The following is a 26,447-nucleotide window of genomic DNA, read 5'->3' on the forward strand; positions in this document are numbered from 1 at the left end:
TTTGTGAGTTAGCAATTGCAGACATTCTGCGGAAAAATGGCATCCTACGGGCGCTTGTTCCTCCCGTACCACCCCCCCCATCTCTTCCGCTTTCAGTGGGGCAGCCAAGTATGCGGCACAGATGATAAAGCAGAAGTTGAAGGTAACTTTCCACAATTCGGTGACTTTCCTTCGCAGATAGCCATGGAATGCTTTTGTCGTACAAAACGATGCCACATTAGGCGATGGGCTGTAGTCCTGCTGAACTTCATCGGTCTGGAAGCTAAAGTCTGTGCTGGGTTTGCTATGGCCAGATTTTTTAACACCGGCGATTCTAAAGCAGCTTCATCACAACATGCGGAGCAACGTGTCCCAGCATTCTATTCGTATTGATAGGCAACACCTACAGTATTATAAATTTGAAGAAAGTCGCGTTCGAAAATGCATGCACTGTAGTTGGTTGTGACGGGATGTCGTGAATGAAGGTTGGCAAATCCAAACCTAAACCCGGACCCTTGGGTTCCCAAGGTGCTTTGCACGGCACTATGCCGCTAGGATCGCTTGGTTTTAACAAGCGGTCTATTGGCAGAGCCCTCGAAATTCCCAGGCTGCCTTGCGCATGAGGCAAGAGTATGTGCACTCTTTTACGAAGCACTCTGTTAGAGGTTAGAGCCCCTGTGGAGGTTTTCCCTGTACGATTTTATTGAATGCAGTCAGATAAAACAGTTAAAACTAACTCCAATAGAGCTACTGCACTATAGCCTGTCGCAGGTTAAGAAAGCCGAACAAGCTCCACCCGCAATGCCCTTCACTTATTTTAACAAAGCGAACGCTGCAGAGAGGAGGCGAGAATGGACTCCTCTCCAGCGTGTGCGCTGCTGAAGTGGAAAGAGTGGAGAGCTTCGGGGGAGGAGCAGGTGCTGCTTTTTTTAACCTGCAACAGACTATAATGGAGTCGCTCTGTTGGAGTAACTATAAAATATTTGAAACTAAAATTGATCAACAGATTGTGTGTTGTCACACAAGCTGATCGTCTGGACTCTGGAAGGTGCTGTCCTGCCAATCACTGGCGTCGCATTTTCCTGAAAAGTCGAAGAAGTATTCGCTTTTACTTATTTGTCTGACAATATGCGTTGCAATGGCTTTCTCCACTTGCTGAGATGTAAACAGTGCCTATTAATATAACTATTCATGCCAAAAAAAAAAAAAAAAAAAAAAAAACACCACCTGAACAACTTCCTGGAGGAGAGGGCCGTGTTCGCGGCATCGGGCATGCTTAAAAGCCCAGAAACAAGGTGTTCTGTGGTTGGTGCGGTTCTCTATTTACATGCCTATTCAAGTGAATATCGTGCATTGAATTATTCAGCGGGCTTCTACGTTGGTTCAACATAACGGTAAAAGGATTCCTTTCTTTTTAATAAAAAATAATTAAAAATGTTACGTTTTATAATCGTTTTATAATTTTGAAACCTGTTATGCGGTGGTGAGTCACGTTAAAGCAATCGGTAGTTAAAATGCTAACGCAAGTTTTTCAATTTTTTCAGTACGGACAATAAAAAAAACGAAGCTGGTATACAAAGAATTTAAAAGGGAACCCTTCGAAGTGCGAGCTGACGTGTCGCTAAGAAACCTAGCTTTTCCAGGGCCCTAAAGAAGCTAAGTGTTAGCAAACACTGACCGCACTAGGTTCTATCATAAAATAGTAGCGATCCGAATAGCGCGAAAAGAGATCACCGTATTTCACAAATCTTAGCATGTTAACACTACAGTTTCCTAGCCCGAGACCCTTTCGACAGCCCAAAACTGGTCTGCGAGAGACCTTAACAATGAAACAGATCAAAGACGAAAACGTTCCAGGTATGGAACCTAAATATTTTCGACGCGATTTTGTTTCTCAAATTAACTCGAAATGTAGGAAAACATGCATAGATGCTTGCGCGGGTCGGTACAATATTTAACATTTGGAACGCATTATTTGTTTTTTTAACTCCAGCTGGTTTTTGGCAATTATATATTGCGGCAATCATATATTGCGGCAATCCCTCATTTCCACCAGAACAAAGATTGAATGAACGGGCTCACCTGTTAACATTGGGCTCTTTGTAAGAGGGTACCGAGAGTTTGCGAGGTCGCTCACTTCTTCTCGTAGGTGGTGGTGGGGGCTCGTCGGCCGTTGCTGCAAGACAGGATGGCAACGACTCGCACACAACGGTTTCTAAGGGCTCATTTAGGCGCTCTCATTTGAGTGTGATCTGCTGAGCTGTAAGCACTTGTGACCGCTTATGACGAGAGTGACGAGAGGAGACACTGGTGCCATCTATTGGGTAACACTGTAACACTTTTAATTTGCGTACATTTGACCATTTTTAAATCCGATTGCTACCAGATTTTTTAATGCGCCAGCGTGCTTAGGAAGCGCATCCTCTCGCTGTAAGCGGTACCAAGCGGTTATGCCGACAGATGTGTGAACCTGCGTGAGCCCGATAAGAGTGGTTGTTTCGTCGAAAAATCTTTTCACCGAAAAACCCATTCAGTGTTGGTTTTACCATGCACGTTTCGTGGACAAACGTGACGTGCTTATTAGCTGTGGCAATAAGACGGTTCCACGAAACGCCTTTTTTTCTTTTCGGTGTCCACCACTTTCGCCATTAGTTTACACGCAGACGCTTAGTTATTGGCGTCGTTCTTGGTGTTGGTGAGACGCTGAAGCGTGTCGAGCGGCTCGGGATTTTAGTTTACGCAGATTTGTTTGCTTTCCGAGCCGCCCAGGCGACATCTACCGCGGCCTTTTAGGCCGCCGACGGGTCGATTTCTCATTCCCCATCTTGTCTTAAACTTGAATAAAGACTGGTACGTATAAAAATCGAGTACCAGATGATGCTCCTTTTGTCATTGACTACTCCGGCAAACGCAATCGCTCATAACGCAAAAAAAAAATAAAAATAAAAAAATAACCTCGACCGATTTGGAAAACACTGCCTTTCCGCGCGTAGAACGACATGCGGCTTAAGTGTATTAATATGGTACCCGACGAGATTTCGAGCCGGAAAGAGTTGTTCGTGTCACTAGCAGACGCAGTTGATACTTAACGCTTGCGTCCGCTCTATTTGTGACATAGTACAACATAAACACCCTACGGTACGCACCGGGTTTCTTGACCGGAGGATAAAATCATCTCTAATGCAATGCATCTTCTATTAGTGTCCTGAAGTTAATGCAAGATCGAACACGAAGAAGCTTCAGGAATGCCATGTGCCAGATTGGCAACCTCCTCCCAAGGCGCTCCAGAAACGCAAAATTGTTTACTAATCATTTAGAGATAATCCTGACCACCGATTAAAAACCGTACCACTCTAAGAAATCTGCAGCGTGTATACTTTTCCGCAAAGCACTTGGGAAAGTCAATCGCTGCTATCTGCGGAAGTAGCTATGCGAACGCCAGCTTGCGATGTGTGCATGGCGAAACGTCATGCTGCACTGTCGCAGCGCAGGATGCTGTTTTTCTTTTTTTACAGCGAAGCTGTTTATGGCTGGGTTCCGTGGATTTTTCGTGTGCGTCAACAAAAACTCAGTCCCGAATTCGATGCAAAATCGCTTCATTCTATGCAAAAACTTACACGTCTCATCACTTGGATATGCATTTCCAGTACACAAGTTATCAATAGGCACCATTTTCAAGATCAGTATAAACTCGGGTAGATAATAAAGGTTTCTCAAAGATTTACCGCTGCGCGACCGCGTCGCTCTTGTCTACGCCCGCACCGTCCTCTCTTTGTCGTCGTTCCAAGCACTTGCGTGCCTAGTTTTCTTTCCTTCCGCTCTCCCGGGGTGGCGGTGCCGTCGCGCTTGTCTACTTTCCTCCGGCCCCTCGGGGCGGGTCTGTCACCTGTGTCGTGTGCTAAACAGCTTCGCTGGTCATCCACCTTCACTAAATAAAATGGCTCGTGATTTTGTTTTTGTTTTTTATGTCTAAACATGTTCGCTTTTTAAGTGCTTTGCTGGAAATCAGTCACTCCAGGTTTCCAAGAGTGATTACCTGAGGAAACTAAGAGCAGTGTGCACCACACCTTCATCAGGCTTCTCTGCTGATTTCTCCTGGTCGGAGGTGGCTGCACGACTCTGCAGCCAGAAGGGCATTTTACTGCGCTCGCCCGTCCGGGAAGTTGAGACTCGTCCACTCCGCGAACCTTCGGGGGCAGGCTCAGCTTTGTCAATGAGGGGCTGTCCCGGTAAAACCGTTGTTTGTTTCGACGCCCCTGGGGTTTCATCGGCACGCGCGTTCTTCGACGTGAAGAATTTATATCGGGGGTTCTTGGTTGGAGTCTAAAAGGAAGTGTTCAAGAATAAATTGGAGCAAGAACCTCAACGGTAGTCAGCACTTTCAGTCTCAGATTGGAATGCATTGTACATCTACGTTTTGACGCGCATACCAGATGAAACTTGCATTTCGAGGAGGGAAACCAAAAGTTAATACAATGAAAGCGACGGGAGAATTAGAACGTCAGTTATGATAACACTCAACATCATGTTCTAGATGTAAGCAGGCAGCAATATAAAATATAAATAACAACCTTTTTCGTCAAAATACTGCATGGGAATTGGAATACCTTCTTGACATTACATGTGGAAAATCATCTTGATTTAATCTCTTCAAAGTAGCATAACCCAAGATCTATGAATTTTTTTTTTTACATATTTACAATAACATGAGACTTGGTATTAGGACCGGATCACATATAGGTTGTGCTCACGTCATCGGCGCGTATGTGAGCTAGTCTCTTCAGAAGACATGCTTATTCAAGACAGGCGCGGCTGTAAACAAAAGCACGTTCAGCACGTCCTGCGGTGTCTCAGTTTCCCACTTGTTTCTTTTGGCAAGGATTTTTTAATAGTGTTGCTCTAAACACGAACTGGCAGTGCACCACACAAAATGCTTCATAGCTGCTTGTTGGCACTAACGAAAAATAAAGCATTAAATACTCTTACTGTTATTACTATTACTATTATTATTGTTGTAGCATTTTATTCTGACAGTTTTTTCAGTATATAAAACAGCACCATAACATCATATATGTCCCATTCATTTTCTCACAGCACTGAGATAAGAAAATCGTAATCGAATCTCTATTCGAAGCTTGGGAAAATGAGTGGTGTTGAACTAATGATTTAACAATTCACAGGCTGACAAACTTAATGATACTATATATACATACACACACATATACACACACATACATATATACACATACATACACACACACATACATACATACATACATTAGGAAGAAAGGCGGAAGTGTTAATTGTGATGAACAGAAGCATGACTCAGCTAGGTTTAAGCACTGGCAGAACTAAAAAAAAAACTTCATATTAACAGTACAGAAGCTTTTGGGTGCCCTGTCAAGCCTTGTAGTCACAATAAGGAAGATATATAGGTTCCCAAAAACCCAGTTTGAAAACCCGTGCTGCGGACCTTAGGTGTCTACACGGAAACGTCATACCACGAGTGTATGCTTGGGGACTTTCGGTGATGCTTGTCCGGATGGGGAACCCTTGGCTACGGCCACCACTCCAGGACTCGTCACTTCCTCTGGACTGCTCAGGTCCTCATAGCAGACAAAGGCAATGTCAGCCAGGGGGGTAGTGTTGGAGCTTGCAGGCGATTTCCAGACAGCCGGTTCTGAAAGATGAACTCGAGTCATGTCAGCAAATCCTCGTGAAGCTCGTTGGCCAGTGTGCACAACTACCTTTGTGTCGTAGATTTTGACACCGTCATAAAGTTTAGAAAATAGCTCGTAAATGTGGTATCATATAAAAAAAATTAACGCGAACCCGACAGTGAGTCTACCCAATCAACTTATAAATGAAAATTAAAAAAAAAAACTCGGTTGGCAACCCTAGACAACATTAAGAATAACCGTCGAAACAGCGCGCGAAAAACGTACAAGGCGGCAGAAATTGATTGGACAAGTGCTGAGTTGCAACTGAGCTTTTCTTGAAGACAAAGAAAAAGCCAAAGAAAATATCACGAACCAAATAAAATAGAAAAATAGAAAACATCAAGACTCCTAGTACAAATTCTGCTGTATGTTTATAGAGCCTTGCTGCTAATGCGCCTTAACGGGTGAGTGTCTCTCGGCTGTAAATGAGCAATTAGCCAGTGCAGTACAACCGCTAATTTGGAGTCTAACTTGCACCACTCAGCAGTGATTACCCGAACGCGTACCGGTGCGAAACTCATCCAGATTGAAAAGGGCAGGGGGTGGGGATAGAACCCAGGAGGTTCTACAGCGAAAGTTTTCGTTCCACGCCCCGAGCTGAGACGCCTCAGCCCACTCGGCCACCAATCACCCTGATTCCACGCATACCTCATGATTCCCTACTTATCAATGAACTGCCTCATGCATATCAGTACAGGTATGATTGAAAGAGTTATTTCTGCCCGCTAATTTCATAACCTTCTATACTGCGTTCCACCGTAAGTCACTGCAGAGTCGAAGGACAGAAGACACAAACGGAACCGCAGGCTAAAACTCACAAGGTCAAGGTGCATGCCCTGCGCTTGATTGATTTAGCCGGTGCACATGAAAAGTGCACTCTGAAAACCGACGAGTGCCGTGACGTTGCGTTGTTAGTGCTGCTTGCTTGAACTCAACGGCTTGTATAGTACCACGGAGCTCTTGCTTAAGTTCAAGTTAACAGTGGTGGAACTGCTGAGCCATTGTGCCATGAACGAAACACTGCTACATCTGGCGTAAAATTACAATTTTTGCTAAGGCTTGCGCTACACCTGCGCCAAGAAAAAAAAAATATTGGTCAACCTTAATATTCAGAGAAATAGATGGAAAGAAAAATGGTATAAATGTGAATTTCACAGCATCTCTACTCACCGTATAGTTTATTTCGTTTTAGGTCAGAGCACGGTCGAAGACACGAACACATAGAACCACAAACACACATACTAATAGCGCAAGTCACGGGACATTCGCTGCACTTGATTGGTTTAGCGGATGGAAGAACACGTATAAAGAGATGAAGGCCATGATGTCACGCTTTGATGCTGGGCATCAACCGCTCTGGCCGGTTGATGCGCTGGCTGGTTTATCGCAGACATTGTCTAAAGACGATGTCTAAAGAAAGCTTTGCAAAATAGTAGGATTGCCGATAGCGGCTATTATGATAAAACAGAACCAGGGGTTTGAACTCCTGATCAGATCACTCGATTACCATGTCTGCCACATGGCTTTGTTCCGGGACTGCGGCGTACCGTGGCACTTGCGCCGCTCCCGCCAACCTTCGCCGCCTCTCACCAGCGCGCGCGCGTCGCGCTTCACCGCTTGGCACCGGAGTGTTAGGAGCAGCGGCTTACCTGGGAGAGCGCCTGGCTTACCGCGATATAGTCACGGTAGTTCCCGTGCAATTGTCGATCGAAAGAGTAGCGAACTTTGACGTAATTCTGGTTCCTACGCCCTTAAAGAGCCGCGTCACCTTTAAAGCGCAAGTGTAGGCTTTTATAATATTTTTGGGTGTTTTTGTTTTTTTTTAGTTTATGATATTAGAGTCCTAAGTTTGGTAGGTGCATTAATTAAACTTACGGGGCGCATTTTTATTGACAGACGCGTTAGCGGATATGCTGGTTCTTGCTGGAATTTAGCAGAAATTATATTTACAGGTTAAACGAACTACCGAGTGTAAAATGGGGTGGAGAAAAATAATTCATCCCAATGAATGTTGCGCTATGATTCACTTTCCAACCATTTTTTTTTTAATACCCATTGTAAATAAAACCTGTTCTGACCAGATCTCTATTTAAGAAGACTGTTCGTCTACGCCCGATATATTCTTATCAGAAACGGTAATAAGTAATATGCTCAAGTATCAAATACTAACCCTTGATCACTATTATAAATGAACTCGTTTACAGATGCAATCACTTTTTTATTCCCAAATGATGTGCTAACAGATGTTAGTGGCTGCTCAAAACCAATATTCTGCCTGCTACTGAACCTGCTACAAAAGGTCAAATGCCGCTTCCATCACTGAATTAAGTATGGAAATTATCTTAAAAGTTTTACCTTTATTCTTATAATGACCCAGCTGTATTATGTTTTCGTCGTCACGACGACTATAACAATCCCAGAATTCAAAGACCCCCCCCCCCCCCCCCGGCGTGTTGATCTAAAAAAACATAATCTGATGTTATTTTATTGATTACCGCCCAGTTTGGTCAATTTGCACTTTGCCAATGGTCAACACGGTTTGGTAGCCAATACCCATTACGGCTGAAACGTGCTTACGCTTGTGTTTCACATCGCAAACACGCTTATCCTGTCCCTTTTCGCCGAGCCCGGATCACAGTCTTTTGCGCCGAGTTGCGGGGGGTTGATTCATGACTCAGCATATAATTTTAGATTATAAGAGGCCCTGTGATGTTTGCAGTTCTTCGGCAGATGGTTTTGTTACATGCTGCTTGATGGTCCTTACCTGGCAGCTGCGATGTCTGAGGGCTGAAGGCGAAGTGGACATCAGAACCGGCAGCAGAGGATGGAGACGCCGGAAGGCTCGCACTAAGAGTTTCGGATAACCTCCGATGTCTCTCTGAAACGCGCGATAGGGACGGACACTTTTGAGTCCCACTGACGACGCAGGTTGCCGTGGCAGTGAAGGAGTCTTCTCTACAACATCCACTCTTAATCGGTGTCCAAACAGGATACTTCAGAACGCGTGAGGGGTGTCCAAACAGGACACTTCAGAACGCGGGAAGGGCTGTCGAAACAAAACACTTCAAGAACGCGTGAAATCACACTTCGCCATATAAAGTGCAACTTTCCGCTTCCGTCCGTTTTTTTTTTTGTTTTTTTTTTTTTTTTGGGGGGGGGGGGGGTTTGTTAAAGTTCGCTTGTATTGTTCACGAAGGCCTAGAGCATGCTTATCACGTGGATCCGGACAGCCACTCACACGCTCTGCTGGCTGTCAGTCAAACGCTGAAGGCCTCCGCTGTTATTCAAGTCTAATCCCTAAAACGGGAAAGGGAAGAATACGAAGCCGCGGTAGAAACAGATGAACAGGCACCGACATCACAGAAAAGCAGAGGAGGTGAAGAGGAGAGCGATTATGTTTGCCGGGTGAACGGCCAAACAGAAGACGGACGGCCGGACCTCAACTTTTAACTTCATTTGGTGGAGAAGTGTCTCTTCACGCGTTCCGAAGTGTCCTGTTTGGACACCCCTTGGGGCGATACTTCTCCGCCATATGAAGTGGAAGTGGAAGTTCGGCTGTCCATCTTCTGTGTGGACATGCGCCAGCCAAACATCACGGCTTTTGCTTTCCTCCTCGCCTCCTTTGCTTTTCTTGACGTCGGTGCTCGTCAGACTGGACATCACACGCTACCTGCCAATGGCGTGCCTGTTTCGTGTTCATGTGTTCTGCGGCGACCTTGTATTTTAGGGGCAGTGACAAAGCCCACAACGACGATTGCTTTGCTTCCTTTTCCGACTACGTCGCCAACACACGCATACTTTCGTATCCTTTCCTTTCCTGTTTTCGGGACCTGAAGAGCAGCGGAGGTCTTGGACGATTGACTGACAGTCAGCAGAGCGTGTAATGTCCACCCACGTGATGAGTATGAAGTGGAAACTCCTACCACCTCTCTTTACTTCACTGGAGAGGAGGCGACCTCCTCTTCTGCGTTCGCTCTGCCAAAGGGGAGGGAGGTGGCAGGAGCTTCCACTACACTCTTAACCTTGGCGGAAGGAAGCTCCTCCCAGCCCCACCCCCCCTAAAAATAAAAATAAAAAAAAAAAAAAAAAAAAAAAAAAAGCGGACGGAAGCGGTGTGTTTTTATTTTATATGACGGAGGGTGTCGCTTCACGCGTTCTTGACGTGTCCTGTTTCAACCGCCTTTCAGGCACTCCTGAAGTGTCCCGTTTGGACAGACCTTTACGGTATGGTACATGCCTTTTCAGGGCCTGACTACCCCTACAGTTTTTAACAGCCGTTCATAGAGTTGATAATAATCTGATTCTTAATGTTTTTTTCCGCTTTAGAGAAGTGCTTCTGGCCAGATGATTTTGGCTCCCATGTCCACCATAACGCTGCACTGCCAAGACAAGTCCGCCAAGACAAGTCCGCCATCCTGCATTTTGTCCCATTATTCCTGGAAAACAAATGAGATTAAAAGAAATAATAAAACTATTTGCTTGTTTAAACTGAATGTTGATTCGCACCCTTACCCCCCACCGACATTCATCTTTAACTTGTTGAAAGCAGTCAGTGTACATTTAAAATATAGTCGTTAGGCTGTGCAAAGCCTGAACACTTGATCAGGTGCGCCTGAAAGTCGACACGCTCTCAACATTTCCCCCGAACTCGTCTTAGGCGAGAAAGAATTCAGTCTTTTCAAGGCTCTGTAAACTTCAGCGATACACGAGGACGATAGCGATAAGAAGGATTAGTATGAGGATGTTTTCTTCAGCCTGGGAATTCGCTCTGAAAGGTTCGTGATCAGTAGTGCTTATTCGAGCGGGTCCATCTGTTGGTGCGATAGCACCGAGAAGACAAGGCATTACGGCCCATCGTTAGCAGTTCTCCAACCCGCCTCAAGCGGCGAACACGCCTAAGCTGGGCGAGAGCACGCCACGCAAAGCGGCAGACGCGTCTATATTGGCGGCGTCGCGTGCTAGCGTCGCGCTCGTAAGACGTTGCAAGACACGCTGGCGGCGACGTTGACGGGGGTAGGCGGCGCTGCTTGAATCCACTAGTCATGACATTTGGGAGAAAAGGCCTGGTCTTCCAGGTGGTATGCAGAGACCAAGTCGTCTGCCTTTTGCGCAGAAGTTGCACTGATGCCAGAATGATGCCGAGCACCGATTGGCTTTGGTTGAAAAAATAGTGGGTCGACCTCAATGCTAGATGCCTTCAGGTTTACTCACTATGTTTTTCAATCAGCCAATTGGAGCTCGACGTTCTGACACCATCGCAACCTCTGTGCAAAAAGCAGTCGAACTTGCGCTCAGCATTTGTTTGATTTACCTGCAGCTCATAAGGTAGGCCGAACGGGGAGGGGCAACTGTACAGCGCTGTTCTCACCCAGACGTTCGTAAAGCAGAAAGCTCGATCCCTCGGTGCACGGCGACGTGCTCAGGCGCATGTCCTCCTGGCCTGGAGCCAGCGAAGCCTGCTCGTCGGACCGCCCTGGACTCGGAGCGTGTAGGAATGACTGGCAGTCGTCGTTGCTCGGAGTTTCTGTAATGCGTACGACCCAACAATGTTAATGTTGATAACTCTAAAAAGGCCTGCAGAACTTATAAATCGGCTTTTCCTTCCCAGCGTTTGACCACATCCATGTTTGTGGAGGGCGATTCAGACGAGCCAAATGTACTATGAGCCGGGAAGGAAAAGCGCGGCACATTCTACGGAAGCTTTACAACAACCTCACATGTTTCAATCTAACACAGTTCCTTGTTCGAACTTAACAACAGTCGCTTCTCGATGTTGCTCTCCGCAAGACGAGCCCGTTTCTTTTCGTCAGCACTTCGTTGGTAAGGCTAAACAAACTTTCCACCGAAGCACTCGAAGTCACTGCCGTGTTGTACTCGAGGAAAAGGCTGTGCAATCCCTCGAAGCTGTTCATCTGCGACAGCGGGTGGTCGACTGGCACCAGCAGGTTCCGAGACAGTTGGTCCTGTGCTTCGGACTGAAGGGTTCGTTGCCCGATTGAGAAGTTTTCTGGTGTTGAGGAGACGGCAATATCTGCCCTGGCTGTGGAGGTCGCCGAAGCTAGCTCCGTCTTGAGGTAGTTAGACGCCTGGTCATATATGGAACCGTCTTCGACTTTAGATTTCTGTGCGTATGAGGATTCCCGGAAGTAAAGAAAGTAAAGAGTTCGAGATGTCCCTCTTTCTGTGTATTTTCCTTCGACTAAAAGCTTTTTTTTTTTTTTTTTGTACAGCTGTCTTGGGCATTAAAAACAGGATCAATATCCACCAGCTCGACTGCACCCCAATGTTACGGAGTGAGGACCCCACAAAATAAATCCTAGAATAAGTAACAAAAAGTTATCGAGATCGCGCTCTTCGTAAAGATAGTTCTATTTTATACAAATTCCCCTTAGGAATATTTAAAAGAAATAAATAAAAAAAAACACTGAACAGAAAAAAAAGAAACGCCGTTTTTTTTTTTCGTTTTATTCAAGATGTAACGAGTTCCCGTTCCAGTTCCACTTGGGCAGAATGAAACGACGGCGTTCCTCCGGTGCGCTCAAAGAGAGCGCCTTCCAGGAACGTGGTTCCTTGAAACGCCGTCCCGTACAACACTGACGCGAACGAAGATACCATAAAAAAAAACTAGTGAAAAGTGCGTTGAAAGGCGGGTTCTCTCGTGATAATATTTATTGCTCATCGCAAACCAACTTTACTATTTATAGTCCCGTTTCACGGCTGTGTAACTTCGTTCAAATTTATTTGCGTAATCTTGTATATCGTGCTTCGAGTCTTGTATCATTGTCATCATCAGGTCTACCGTTCTCATTAGTCTTCCGCCCCGTCTGAATGCGCCAAAGTTCTTATGCACTTTGGATTTAAGTCCGGCGGGTTTTCTGGGCCTAAATCAAAGTACTAATCGAACCAGAATGAGTTCCGACGCGGTGTTGAATGCAAATTGCTTAAAGTTCTAGGAGTTTCTGTTTTCGCAGTTCATACTTGAAAAAATGTGCGTGTTTTTTTTTTTTTTTTTTTTTTTTTTTTTTTTTTTTTGGTGCAACAATTTTGAAGGTAGTCGAATTTCTAAGCGGTAGCCTGGAATTCGTCATTTTTCTATACTTCGTTTCAGCTGAAATCCAGACGCAGCCGATGCTATCTGATGTCTGTTCGAATTAAAATGGAACACCCAATATACATTAAGCATCAAATAAAATAAAAAAAAGATCAACTCTGTTTAGATTCAGCTCTCTGTCGCCATTGGAGTGCTTCTAGACCTTGGAATTACCATTCCTTGCGACATTCGTGGGGGGGCGAGTGAACTCAAGCGAGGAAGCACACGCAGTGCAAGCCTGCTCAAGCACCGCCCTGAGCAACCGACAGTGAAGTAGTTCGGGATTAGTTCGGGAATGTGGAATGACCTCGATCTCTACACACCCAGGATCTCGGGCAGCAGCAGCTTGTCCTCGTTCTGTGCCGGTAGGTTCTGTTGGCCGGGAGAGAAAGACTCCTGCTCTCCGGTGTGGTCTTCCTCAACCACAGTCAGATCTGCCGTGAGGCGACTGCCAGGGGGGTGCAAGGACCTCCGTCTGCAGGAAAAGCACGCATCGCGCGTGTAATTTGTCCCCACAAGTCGTCGTTTTTTTGTTTTTTTTTTTTATGGGGACATTGTTTATTTTTAACTTTACGGATAGGGAGACCTAAAAAAAGACATGTTTATAGACAACTTTACGGGCCATCGGCACTCCCACAGATGTCACAACTTCAGAAAGCAGGAAGAAATTGCTAGTATAAAATATTATAATCCCCGCATGTATGCATTGATAGGCACAGTCAGGCAAGAAGTTATTGACTCCGCCCTTAAAGTGTCAAAACCCAATTTGGGGGTTTTACGTGCCAAACCAAAGACGGGTATTTGGCACGCCCCAGCGAAGGACTGAGGATCAATTTCGACCACCTGGGAATCTTTTGATGTGCAACCGAAAGCTCGGTTGGTTACACGGCGCCTTCTCCGCAATAAGCCTCAGTCAGATTGCGGGCACCTCGGCCGGGATTCGAACCCGCCACATGGGGATCCGTAGGATGGCGCTCTCGCTTCGGAGCCACCGAGGCGGCGCCCTTAAAGTGTCTCATCTCCTTTTTTGACTCATTTTAGAAACTATGCTGGCCCTTAAAGGTGCCTTGAGCAGGTTTCTGAGATCACCTAAAAAGGCGATAACTCACATTGCTTGCTCTTAGCATCCTAGAAACGCCTATATCATGACGATACGCGGCCGATTTTCACATTAAAAAGCAATAAAAGATCGCCAAACACCGACGTCATCTCCGGCGATTGGTGGAGCATGTTCCGAAACCAGGACCACTGTCAGTAAATAGCAAGCGAAGGATCTTCGCGTCTCTGACCGGTGGAACCGAGGAGTGATATCTCGAATGCGCGCGGCTCGTTGCCCATACAGCCCGGACTACGACGCTACCATAGCCTCCTCTATACTGCCAAAGCCTGGCAGATCGCCACGAGAAGCGGCCGCCGAAACTGAAAAGGTAGAGCGGCAGACAACGGATGAGAGGAGAGCCACGTGACGGGCGCCCCGCTGCGGCGAGACGCTAAAACACACTTCTCCCGAGCGATGGAATGTCCGCTCGTGCTCCTCGCGCTCCCGTTCCTTTTCTCGTCGGGTTTCAAAACCATGTTTCCGGTAATCGCCGCTGCAAAAAGCTGTGCGCTGACGTCCAGGTTCCCCGAGAAGTGTTCTGTGCTACCAGACTCTCGCGTTCCAAATCTGCGACCGGGCACATATGGCTCCGCCGTCGAACTGCCAGGCTTTGAGTATAGACATTTTCCACAAGCGCGCCGCCATCTTGAATTGTCGTCACTTCCAGTATGAGCGAAAACATTGTTTTGCCGTAGTTACGCCAATTGAAGACATTTAGGAGATAAGTGTAACCGTCACTCATTCTCGTTTTGTATCCCCTATATTTGTTTACTAGTTACAGGTTGAAGCGTTTTATTATTTTTTCGTCGCCCATACCGGATACGCCTATTATGTGGCTGTCCCTGTCACTGGCAAGTATAGACCGTTCCATTAGGGTCATAGCAGAGAGGGTAAAAAGAGAAAAAAAAATGCCCTCCCCCTCTCACCCGCATCTCGTCTGCTCCGCCGAGTGGGCTGTAGCTAGCATTCGGCTGGCGTACAAACTGTTTAAAATCGCGTCATTTTGGAAATTTCAAGCGCAGATGCGCATATTTTGGTATGCCAGTTATCATGTAATACTATGCTAGATAAAAAGACTCACAGGGTCCAATTGCGCTGTTACCTGCGTGCAAATAAAAAAAAAAAGAGGAAAAACTGTCAGATTGGCCGATCTCTCCGGCGAAAAGTAAATCCGGTTGCTCTATATTTTTTTACTATACAAAGTTCGTACTGGTGTAGGCCTTTAGCGACCATGAGTGGAAATCTGAAATAATAACTAAAAACGTGCTCTCCTGCCGCAATACACGCAGTAGTTGGGGGTACTGCCGGCCGACTCAACTGCTATTTAAGTAACGGAAAGAAGATATGTTAGTTGATCATTTACCGAAATAGAACAACAGAGAGCTATAGGCTGATTTTGGAGTAGCCATAACTATTCTAAGAACGCGAACCACTTTACAACGGCAGCCACGAGCGAGAGTTCGATGTTCCGTACAGCCCGCCGATACAGCCCAAAGATGGAGAATGGCAACCTCCCGGTTTGTCGTCTGCTAGCGGAGTCGGCGCGTGCCCTCTCTCTCGTTTTACCCCGCCGAACCCGCTGAATTTCCCGGATGTATGGAGAGGGCGCTGCTGTCGAACAAAATGGTGCCGCCCAGAGATCGCTAAATGGAATGAACCCAGCGGTCGCGCTCTCGCGCGCTGACGACCGGACTGCACTCCCGCGAAAGACAAAAAAAAATAAATATAGTTTCCTATTTTTATGACTATTATTGCTGTATTATGTTCCCTCTCCGCGAAAAATTAACATTTTTCGACCACTCTTTGCTTTTATTATCTACAAAAGTATACATATTTTGTAAGAACAGTGTTTGCAATCTCAACGAAATGTTGCGTTTTCATTGGTCACATGCCGTCCTGGCTGCCGGCACGTCGTTCCTCCCAACGCCGGAGATAATTTCGATCTTTGATTGTTTGTTTAATATGGAAATCGGCCAAGCATCGTTATGATTTATGCATTTCTAGGATGCTTAGCTCAGAGCCCGCAGAAAGAACTATCGCGATATTTAGGCGATCTCAAAAACCTCCTGAGGGCACCTTTAAGCACTAGGTCTATTCAATGTCTCGTTCATGTGCCTCTCGTTGAAAACAATGGCTCAGGCTCTGCAACTTTCACGAGTTGAGGTAAAGCCCTGAAACAAGAAAAGGTCACATTCGATGTGGAGTATTAACTCTTTGCCTGGGGGTATATGTTCTGTTTGTTGAACGACATTTCATTCCCTGTGATGCAGCGCATGCTGTCTAAATCAGTACTGAGAGTAAGATGTTCTTGATATCGAGATAATCGCAACACAGCTTACAATAAAGCACCTCGGATTCGGTGTTGTGCACCGTTTATACCGTGAGAGTTGCGCAGTTCTTCAAAGGGGCCAAAGGCTCAAAAAGGCCACAAAGCCTATGACTGTTTAGAATGTTCAGAAAAGCCAGAAGGGGCTCATCTGGTGCAACCGAGACAGAGGTCCAAACTAGGTTGTGCAATATGCCGCCCGGTACGAAAGTCTGCTGATGGCCTGAGAGTGGCGGCCGACGTTTCGCAAATCTCTTAGCGAAACGTTGCCGCCACGACCTTTAAGAAACTTTTTATTGCTTCCTACTAGCGGCTACGACCTTTGTGTAGATTTTATTATTGCGAAGGAAGATAACAAAATGGCATCGTTCGTCATTTTTCAAACGATCATCTTGAATCTTTTCCTTGCCCTGCAATGGCAAAATTGAGCCAATGCGGTGCAATGAATGGATATATCTCTACTGTTGATCTATCCATTCATCTACTTGACAGTTTCTATTCTTTTCGTTTGCGCCTAAGAGTATCTACCGTTCGCAAAACTAGATCAGCAGAAAGGGGCCCGGAACTCTGCCTTCTGCATCATTTCTTTTTAGAAAGTAAAGCACCCGCTGCCATATGTTTCCTATACAGATTCAAGCACCGTTTCTCAGGCCGCTTATTTCGCATCTTACCCTGAACTTACCTCGGTGGCGGCGCCTCCTGGAAGACATCTCCGCAATCAGGGGCCAGGCTGACGTCATGGCCGTACATGAGGATGTTATGGATAGACAGAATCGCTCGCCCGTGGACTCGGGTGATCTCTTGCATGTGACTCAAGCTCTCCTCCATCCATACTTTCAGCTGAAACAGGCACAGGCACAACGACGCTCGACAACTGGTGGCTGCAGGATTGATGGTTACAACCCAAAGGCACCCATAAACCAAAGAATCGGTTAAAATCGGAAAACGCCCCATCGCCCAGTGATTATTTGAAGTAGAAGTCAATAAGTCGTCAACCTTAATGTGAATTGAAATATAAAGGGCCAGTTCACCTAACATAGAAAAGCTCAAAACGAATTTATTTAATTTTTTACGATTTTACGATTTCCCATTCTCTAAGGAGCAGAGATGTTACACGGCCCCACAGACACTGCGCTCACCCACATGACGGCAAAGAAGCAACAGCGGGGAACACACAAACACACACACACACGCACGCACACACACACACACACACACACACACACACGCACGCACGCACTCGCGCACGCGCACGCGCACACACGTACGCACACACGCACACACGCACGCACGCACGCACACACGCACACACACCATATATTTTTTTTTAGGAGCGCAGCTTTTAGGCACCCGTTTCCGTGTTTTGCGGCGTCGTCGTAACTGCGTTAAATTTAGCGGCAAAATTGACGTCACGTGACCTCACACTACTTCAATTCCCCGCTAAATTTAACGGAAAAATTTGTTTCTCCGCTAGATTTAGCGGGAAAATTGACGTCACGTGACGTCCACACCAATTTAATTCCCCGCTAAAGTTAGCGGGGAATCGAACTGGTATTGAGGTTACACGACGTCATTTTCCCCGCTAAATTTAGCAGGGAGACTGAATTGGAGGAAGAGGGAGAGGAGAGAATGGAGGACAGGAGGGTACGGAGAAGTAGGAGGGGCATACTCTCCCCTCCGTACCCTCCCCTCCTCCTCCTCAAGAGCTGCGCTCTAATTTCGCATTAGGGAGATTTGAAAACGTCTTTTATTTTTGAGAGCGCAGCTCTTAGGCGCCCGTTTCCGCGTTTCGCGGCGTCGCCGTCGGCGTAACCGCCCCGCTAAATTTAGCGGAAAATATAATTGTTGAGGTAACGTGACGTCAATTTTCCCGGTGAATCTAACGGAGAAACTGAATGTGTTTATGGGTAACGTGACACAAAAACATGTAACGTCATTTTCCCCGCTAAATTTAGCGGAGAATCTGAATTGATGTTGAGGACACGTGACGTCAATTTCCCCGCTAAAGTTAGCGGAGAAACTTAACCCGCTAAATTTAGCCGGGAAATTTGTTGCTAAATTTAGCAGGGGTAATTTTCCCGCTAAATTTAGCAAAGAAATTTTCCCGCTAAACATAGCGGGAAAATTTTCCCGCTTTATATTTTGCAGAGAAATATTACCCGCTAACTTTAGCGGATTAAGAAGCAAGAGGGGAGGGTACGGAGCGGCATATCCTCCCCTCCGTGTACCCCCCCCCCCCCCCCCCCCTCTTCCTTCGCTTGAGCTGCGCTTTTATTTCGCATTACAGAGATTTGTACACGTCTTTTATTTTTTTAAGCCAGATTAAAAGCACAATTATTCTCGGGTGAAATACCGAACGTACGCCCGATATAACATTTCTCGGCAAACAACGCATATGCCAGATACATTGTCCCAAGTTTGTATCTTCTGTCCCTGACGCCAACATTTGTACCCTATCGTAAATGATACGATTATACGTCATCCTAATGGATGCAACACACTGGCATCGTAACGGTGTGCATTTAATCAAAGTTAAAGCTCAATGTTAACGATCACACTGCTTAGGTTAAAACATCCCTCGCCTTATCACATCGCCATGAAACAAGTGTGTCGAAGATTCGCTCTCATTTCTCACTGACGCCGTGAAAGGCACAACATAACTAGGGGCTCGAGAAAAAATAAAACAGTATGCACGGTTTCATTACACTTTGTGGACATCAGAATGGTGTGTTTTCAAAGAACGCAGAGTGAAAATAAACTGAGTACCTGTGGAAGTAAGAGACGCTCGATCTTTCCTTGGCGTACTGCTGAAGTCTTGAGCCTGCTATTCTGGTTTTTGGCTTCAGCGAGGACAAAGGCCAGCACCTTGTTCTGCTCGATCACAGTTCGCAACCGCTTCTTCAGCTTGGCTGGGGAGACGTAAAAAAACACACACACAAAAAAACATAAAAACCACACACACACAAAAAAAAATTTTTTTGACAAGCAAAAAAAAAAAACGAAGGATGTTGCAGGATAAAAAAACCAGAACAAGCATAAATACTTAACGAGCGCATTGGTAACGTCAGCAACAACAAGAAAGAACAAACACACAACAAACAAAAACACAAACAAGCACTTTTTTTCTGTAGTGGATATTCGAGAGAACATCTACTTCTTGGAAGAAGCCTTATTTGCAGCAGTCTTCTTAGCAGAAACCTTTTTCGCCGTCTTGGGCTTTTTGGGGGCTCTTGGGTGCGGCGGCCTTCTCTGCCTTTGGATTTTTTGGGCTTGGACGATTTGGGCTTCGCTGACTTGGCCCTCTTAAAGGGATACCTCAACGAAATTTGAAATATACCCGTCGTGTTCAAAAATAGGTTGAATATGATCCACAAATCCGCAAATGACAATCGCACGTTTGTATTTTGAGCCTGGTGGCTGTATTTTTCGTTATAAACGGCCCACTATAGCAAGCGCTCGGAGAATAGCCAGCGGAGAGCACGTGACATTCAATGCAATAGTGACGCGTAGTTTGTCTCGGGACGAGCAAAGCTAAGGCGAGGCTGACGTCGAGAGGATGGCCTAGTCGTTCCAGCCACCGAAGCGGCTGCTTTTGTACAAATTTTGACTGACTGGTTAATCTTCTATAATCGTAAAGAGCGGCAATAGCGACTTCTGGGACACACAAAAGGAATTCTCGGGAAGAGGGGCATTAATCATGCCCACGCGCTGGGGTTGGCAAAAAACGCGTGCTGAGCTCCAGGCATTGTTATTAGAGTTCGGCTATTTTTATCACCGCAGTGGTTGAACACAAGCCCCTACCCGAGTGCCCACCGGGGCATTGATCGTTACGAGCTGAAGTCGAGTGCTCACGCCGTTCTCGTGTTCAATCTATGAGCTGGCGCTCGACTGTCGTCAGGCGGGTGGTGTCGATCTAACAATTACTGAGGGAAATAGTCCCTTTTCATCATCACAATTTCACCGCGACAAAGAAGCTTCTGGATCAGTGGTGGTCTGTATAAGTTTAGTCGGGCCAGACTAGGAACAGTACGCCTCTGCAAAGTCATGAACATTCCAACCCGATATCTCTTTATGACCCCTTTAAAGAAGTTTCAACACTTTTTACGAAGTGAAGGTGGCCCCTGCATGTAGTACAGCCGACGAAATATGAGTTAGTAAAAAAAAAAAAAGTTTCTTGAGTAAAGAAACTGCCACATGGAGTGATGAGTTCGCAACCTTGCGTAAAGGTCCATACGCACATTCGCGTTTGAACGCGTTTGAGTGCGTTGCGGAGTCCTTGCTTCCTGCAACGCTCGGTAGCGCGACGCAAGCGAGTAGAGACTCGCTCAACTTTCCGAAGCGTTGTGTTGCGTTCGGGTGCGTTCGACCAATCAGGAGCCGAAAGAGGAGAGGGGGTGACGTGTTCGCTCGCCCCACCCTGCCGACTCGACGAGACGTATCTAGAGTGCCTTCATGTGCGCTTCGCATAGAGTGATGCCAACTGCCTGTTTCCCTTTCCCACACCCTCTTCCACCGACATTTTGTTTCTCTCATTGTTTCCCCGTGCGCCGGAAAGTGGCCTTTGTGTCCATCAGTAATCTCATCGGAGGGAGAAAATGTTAATCCTCCCTCCGTGGGTTCCACAACGTTGCTCCGAACTTCTGAGATAAGGTGCTTGTTTCCGGGAGGGTTATAAGCCCCACGGATTATCGCCGAGGAAGAAAATGGCTGCTGGTTTGTCGGCGAGTGGTATTACAAAGGGTGGCATCACCCTAGCAAAGCGCACATGAAGGCTCCCTAGACGTATCCGGTTCGCCGGTCGCAGTGCTTGCTTTTTTCGTTTTGGGGAGCGGTGGGGACTGTATTTTCCAAGGCTGCGATGGTTCAAGCTTGACAAAACGTCGGGGAAGCCGGCGAGATTATCCCAAGATCGAACATTTCGACGCTGTCACCGTGCGCCGCCATGTTGCCTGGGATTTCGCTTACTATTGGTGAGCCACTAGCGACGATAGCGCGTTCTTACCGGCCCTTGACTGCGGTTGACTGCGTGTCAACGCACCTGTGCGTACAAGTTTAGCGCAAGCGGTCTTCGCAACGCAACGCGTCCGCTTGCCGCTACGGAACGCACCGCGCTCAAACGGGAATGTGCGTAAGGGCCTTTATGGCGCATTCACACTGGAAGCGGATCCGCGTTCGCGAAGCGGTCGCGGATGCGGTTCGCGAGCGACCCCGTTCAGACACACCGAGAGGCGGTTGGCGGTTTCTCGGCGATCACGCGTGATCTTTTGAGACTTGCGTTTGGCAACCCTGTTTTACAATCCAAAATCCACTTTAATTCAAGATCCAAAGCCAAACTTTTGCTATTTTGGCTAGGGGTGTCGCGAACTTTTGTCGAACCGGATTTTTAGGTCGACCTTTAAGGGTTCGACTGAGTCAAACCGGTTCGACGAACCTTCGACCTTTTTACCAGATTCGACCGGTTCGACTTTGCGGACAGTGTGGCCAGACGTTAATACACGCATGTCTAGGTTTGGAGAATTTATTTTTATGCAGAGGGTTATTTTATTTTATGAACACTTGCAATTAGAAGAAACCAATTCTAATCACTGAAGACGTTAATAACATAATTTTTTTGTACTGTATTAACTGAAATAACCAATTAGCGGTGCCCTTAATTCATCCTTTAGCCATTACCATCCAATCTGAATCCAAATTGCCAGCCTGTTGCGCATGCGCACACGTGTCGAACCTCAATACAAGGTTCGTCGTAATTTTCACAAAAGGTTCGCAAAAATCGAACCTGGTCGAACTCGAACCTCGGCCGGTTCGCGACACCCCTAATTTTGGCACTCGGAGTATTTTTCTCCGGGATGTTCGCGCGCATCACGAGTTCAGGAAGCGAAAAAAAAAAGCATGGACCCGCCAAACTCGCCTGTGATTCTCTCGACTCCGCCCACAAGCAAAGCCCAGCTAGGCGCGCCTTGCTGACTCAGAACAGGATGCCCCCGACCTTTTCTTCGAAGTGGACCCTTCCCGCATGAATAGCTGACCTTGTTTTCGGGATGGAGGGCCAGTTTTCCCCCTCGTTGTTGTTCCCTCTTATCATTTTCGAAGTTGTGGGCGGTGGGCTGGACCGTGGTGCGGGGGAATAGGGAGTTTTAGTAGACCGTATTTCCCCCTCCGCTACGAAGAAACCACCACTGCGCCTGCGCGCCGATGGCCTTGACTGTAGAGTTCCGGGTAGCGGAGGGGCTGAGCGGAGCGGGAAACACGGTCTACTAAAACTCGCTAATGTGTTCGGTGCTAGCCGGTCGTGGCTTCGTTGGTGGCGGACTCACCTCTCGTCACTTGCTCGTCGATCGAGTCTACTGTTTGTTCGACATTAAGCTCAAATAAACGCCGTATGGATTACCTTTGCATTGTCTGGTACGTACACTTTATTCCTTGAGTAGGTTCCCTTTATTTATTTTATTAGTAGCAAACGTTACAGGTCGAGCTAGCGCAGGTACCCTGCCCCCTCCGCGGTAGTGCGTTGGCTACGCAATCAAGCTCACGACGTCTCTATCGGCCTTCGTGGTAGTCATGCACGGTGTCGAAAGCTTTCAATAGTTCATGCGACTATACTAGTGTGTAGAAAAGCTGACATTTCGGTCGATCAGGGGCGGGTTCCGACGTTCTACGGGCAGAGATTAACAAGGCAGCGAGCTTGGACTTTTGGCACCCGGAATAATAAACAAACTCTTACCCGAACCAAATCACCGGTGCGAAGCGCGTTAAATTTACGAGTCAATTCTTTTCGCGGCGGATTCAAGTGACAGACGTGAATATGAAGTTTCTCCGTTGATTTGTCGAAAGCTAAGACTACATCGCTAGGACTACAGCGCCTTGGACGCCTCACCAGCGACAGGTGCCATCTTGTTTCGAAAGTCACTGACGTCACGTCAGCGTCTCGTTGTGATTGGTTGCCGCTTTGGGGTTCGTGAAAGCGGTTGGGAGAAATCGGTCCCGAAGCGGTTGGCAAAAACGCGCTCCAACCGCTCGATCCTAGCCGCTTTGCGGTTGAGAACGCGCGGATCCGCTTCGCGAACGCGGATCCGCTTCCAGTGTGAACGCGCCATTAGTCTCGACGGTGTGTCCACGCTTTCATAGATAACGGCAACCAGCATGTAAGCTAGGGGAGCGCATTTTGTGTAAAGAGCACGCTCTCTTCCAGTTTATACTGCTGCTACGCAAAATTTTAATTTGCAAACATCCACTGTCGAGCCAGTCGGCATAGAAGGAAAAAAAATGTGGCATTGCAGTTACGAATCTTAGGATGCGCGAAAAGCGCTTTCTAGTACTTCGTTTCACCATAAATAATAGCGCGAATTGAAGACATACAAACAAGGGCACAGATACTAAAGCGCAAGGTCACACGCGCACACTGCCTCAAACCTAACGCTGAACCGCTGCTGTCCATCGGTAGGTGGAACGGCCTATAGGGGGTATTCGCGCGACGTCATTTTGTTGGGAGTTGTTCGCAGCGCATGCTCAGAACGATGCTCGAGAACAACTTTTTCTGGCATAACAAAAAAAAAAAGCGAACACCGCGAAATCACAGCGTTGATCGGTGCTCAAGGTCTACGTGCGCACCGGTATACCCACAGCTTTGACTTCGCTGCCTGCGAGGAAAGCACCAGGATGCATGTTGAACGTCTATTCCACAAAATCATGATCGTTGCTCTTGAAAGACGATAAATAGGAGCTAGTTCTGAGCATGCACTGTGGACAACGCCCAACAATATGGCGAGTATTAGCTTGCGACCATAGCTGTGAGCTCGGCTGCTGAGCGCGTGCTGACGGCGGGCTCCCACAGTCTTTTTGCTACGTGCATCCCGCACCATCAAGACTGCCGGTCTTAGCAGCCTCGTTCTGAGCATGTGGTCTACATTTCGCCCTCGAATATGGCGTCCAGGGAATACCCCCTACAGACGTCTCGACCCATAATATAAAATAAAGTGTTCATGTTCTATTCGGAAAGGGGGTCCTATTTCGACAGATACTAAGCAAAAAAGCGTCCTGAGCTGATGTTACTGCTCAAGAAACGCGCATTTGGCGAGACGCTTTCCATGTAACGTTAATCAACACGCAATTCTTCAAGAATTCGACAAAATAGGTACTTACTCAGAATAAATGACTGCGAGAGATAAGAACTGCCGTGACTCTTGTTGAACACTGCCTTTTTCGTGTTCAAAACCGCCCGACCTTTCCTTTGGGTCACCTAGAAATGCCGTAAATGAGGAACAAAAATGCAGGTTGCTATTGAAAGAACCCCGTGTTTTTATACCAACAAAAGTTACCTTTTGTAGTGGCATCTTTGAATGCTCCACTGACGTGGCGACCTGCTGAAAGAGAATGGGCGAACACTGCAGACCAAGAGTGCCTGCTGGGTTATAGCGATCGTGTTCGAAAGCACGTGAGATGGTCAAGCCGGTGAAGCGTTGCGAAGTCACAAAACGAAAGAGTAGTCAGCTTGGCAGCACTATCGCAGTTCGAACAAAAATTTATCAGAAGTTGCAGATGATTGGACGTTGCCAGAATGCGCGCGAAAGAGAGCCAAGTCACGTGAAACCTGGATTGAAAATGAAATACCCTTGTCTAAGACTATGACCCAGACTTTCTTAATACTTATCTCTTGTTGTTGTTTTTTTTTTGTTTTTTTTTTTGTTGATCTCATTGATTTACAATGTGGTGCCGTCACGGCGAACCCTACTATATGGCTCTGGCCGTATGCTGTATCTGTGCCGGCGTGAAAAAGTGTAAACTGCGTCGTCTTTTTCTATTAGATAAAGCCATGGACGTTGACGAAGTATTTTTATACCCCTGTCAGACGGGCACGTTAAATGACATTTAGGCAAAATGACATTACAGCTCGGCAAATCCGCGTGTTTCATACGCCACGCTGCGCGTGCATGCGCCACGTGCAGAACCAGGATCACGAGCTGATTCTCCGAGCGGTGAATGACATTCGGTCAAAATGACATTTACTTTCCCGTCTGACAGGGGTATTATTCAAATTGACTCCAGTTTTTCTTTTTTTTTCTTAATTTGAAGGGTTAGTAAACATCTTCTCACTCACTTAGGCATGCTTGAAGAAGTCCGTCAGGGACTGTGCGGTCAGTGCGGTTTTCTGGAAACAGGGGCATGTGAGTGCGCTTCTATAAATTCTAGTTTTGGTGATCGATAGTTAGGTGTGTGCGAATAACAGCTCGATTTGAATAGCGCAGTGTCATCCCTAGCTTTAACACTGCTAAGAAAAGCACTTGTCGTGGCTTTCCTTTCTACTGAGAAGGTTGTGAAGGACGCACTTGCAACCGAGTACGACCGAGTGAGACAAGACCGGTTTTTAAGCCTCGCAGGACCAGATGCGCTGCTGCGGGGCAGCTCCTAATCCGTCGCAAGAGGCTTAAAAACCGGTCTCGTCTCAGCCGGTCCTACTCGGTTGCGAGTGTGTGAACGAGCCTTTATTCAATTCGAGCCGGTAATCGCACGCCCTCGATAATATTTTGAGTACATCTGTTTTCAGCTTGCTCGTTCAACCTCTAATTATCTTCTCCATTCCCCTACTAAGCTTCTTGAACAGCGCTACGTAACTGGCACAAGGTAATCCGTCTTTTCTGAAATCATAGTACCAGCGTTTTTGATATAAAAACGCATGTTCACGTTCTATAGATTCACAAGCTACAGTGAGAGGCGTTCAAGCGAGAAGTTCGTGCCACCGTCCGTGTTGAGCACAGGCGTTTTCTGCCCACACATCTTGAACCGGCGATTTCCTAAAAAGATGAATTGTGAGAAAGCCGATTTGGTTCATTCTTGAGCTCAGTCTTTTAAAGGGGTACGGAAACGAAATTACGTGACCCCGAACCCTCCAGCTCTCGCTTCAAAGTCGGCCGGTGAGAAGAGCCATGCATATCGCGCCAGTGACGTCAAGAGTTCCTGCACGGGCAAGGACATCCGGCCACCAGGGTAGTGTTTCTCCTGAGTGCCACCAACGGCTCAAGACTTCGGTCCACCATCCGGAGCGAGTCCTCAGTAGACTCGGACATCATCTAGGGGTCCTTCATCGATGCCTACAGTAACGTGACTCTCAAGTCCATCATGTTGCGGCGGACGTCCACATTCTGCCGCCACGCTCGGTTCGTCGTCAAGATAGACGACGACACGTAGCTGAACGCAGACTTGTGCCCGTAACTTAAAAAATGTAATGGATTACAA

At 46.9% G+C, this 26,447-nt stretch overlaps 1 protein-coding gene across 1 annotated transcript; it reads right to left on the bottom strand.

Annotated features, from left to right (window-relative positions):
* Window positions 1-586: 586 nt before the first annotated feature.
* Window positions 587-24,847, bottom strand: LOC120847788. The gene is made up of 11 exons (XM_040504284.2): window positions 24,533-24,847; window positions 24,357-24,453; window positions 18,981-19,123; window positions 16,897-17,054; window positions 13,113-13,264; window positions 11,068-11,223; window positions 8,464-8,577; window positions 5,481-5,659; window positions 4,016-4,302; window positions 2,062-2,155; window positions 587-1,061 (listed from the first exon to the last, which is right to left on the bottom strand). The coding sequence occupies exons 1-10, from the start codon at window positions 24,545-24,547 to the stop codon at window positions 2,113-2,115; spliced, it is 1,344 nt and encodes a 447-aa protein (XP_040360218.1). The 5' UTR covers window positions 24,548-24,847; the 3' UTR covers window positions 587-1,061; window positions 2,062-2,112.
* Between the last annotated feature and the right edge of the window lie 1,600 nt (window positions 24,848-26,447).

The sequence above is a fragment of the Ixodes scapularis genome, unplaced genomic scaffold, assembly GCF_016920785.2.
Source record: "Ixodes scapularis isolate PalLabHiFi unplaced genomic scaffold, ASM1692078v2 PGA_scaffold3__209_contigs__length_174095766, whole genome shotgun sequence".
NCBI lineage: Eukaryota > Metazoa > Arthropoda > Arachnida > Ixodida > Ixodidae > Ixodes > Ixodes scapularis.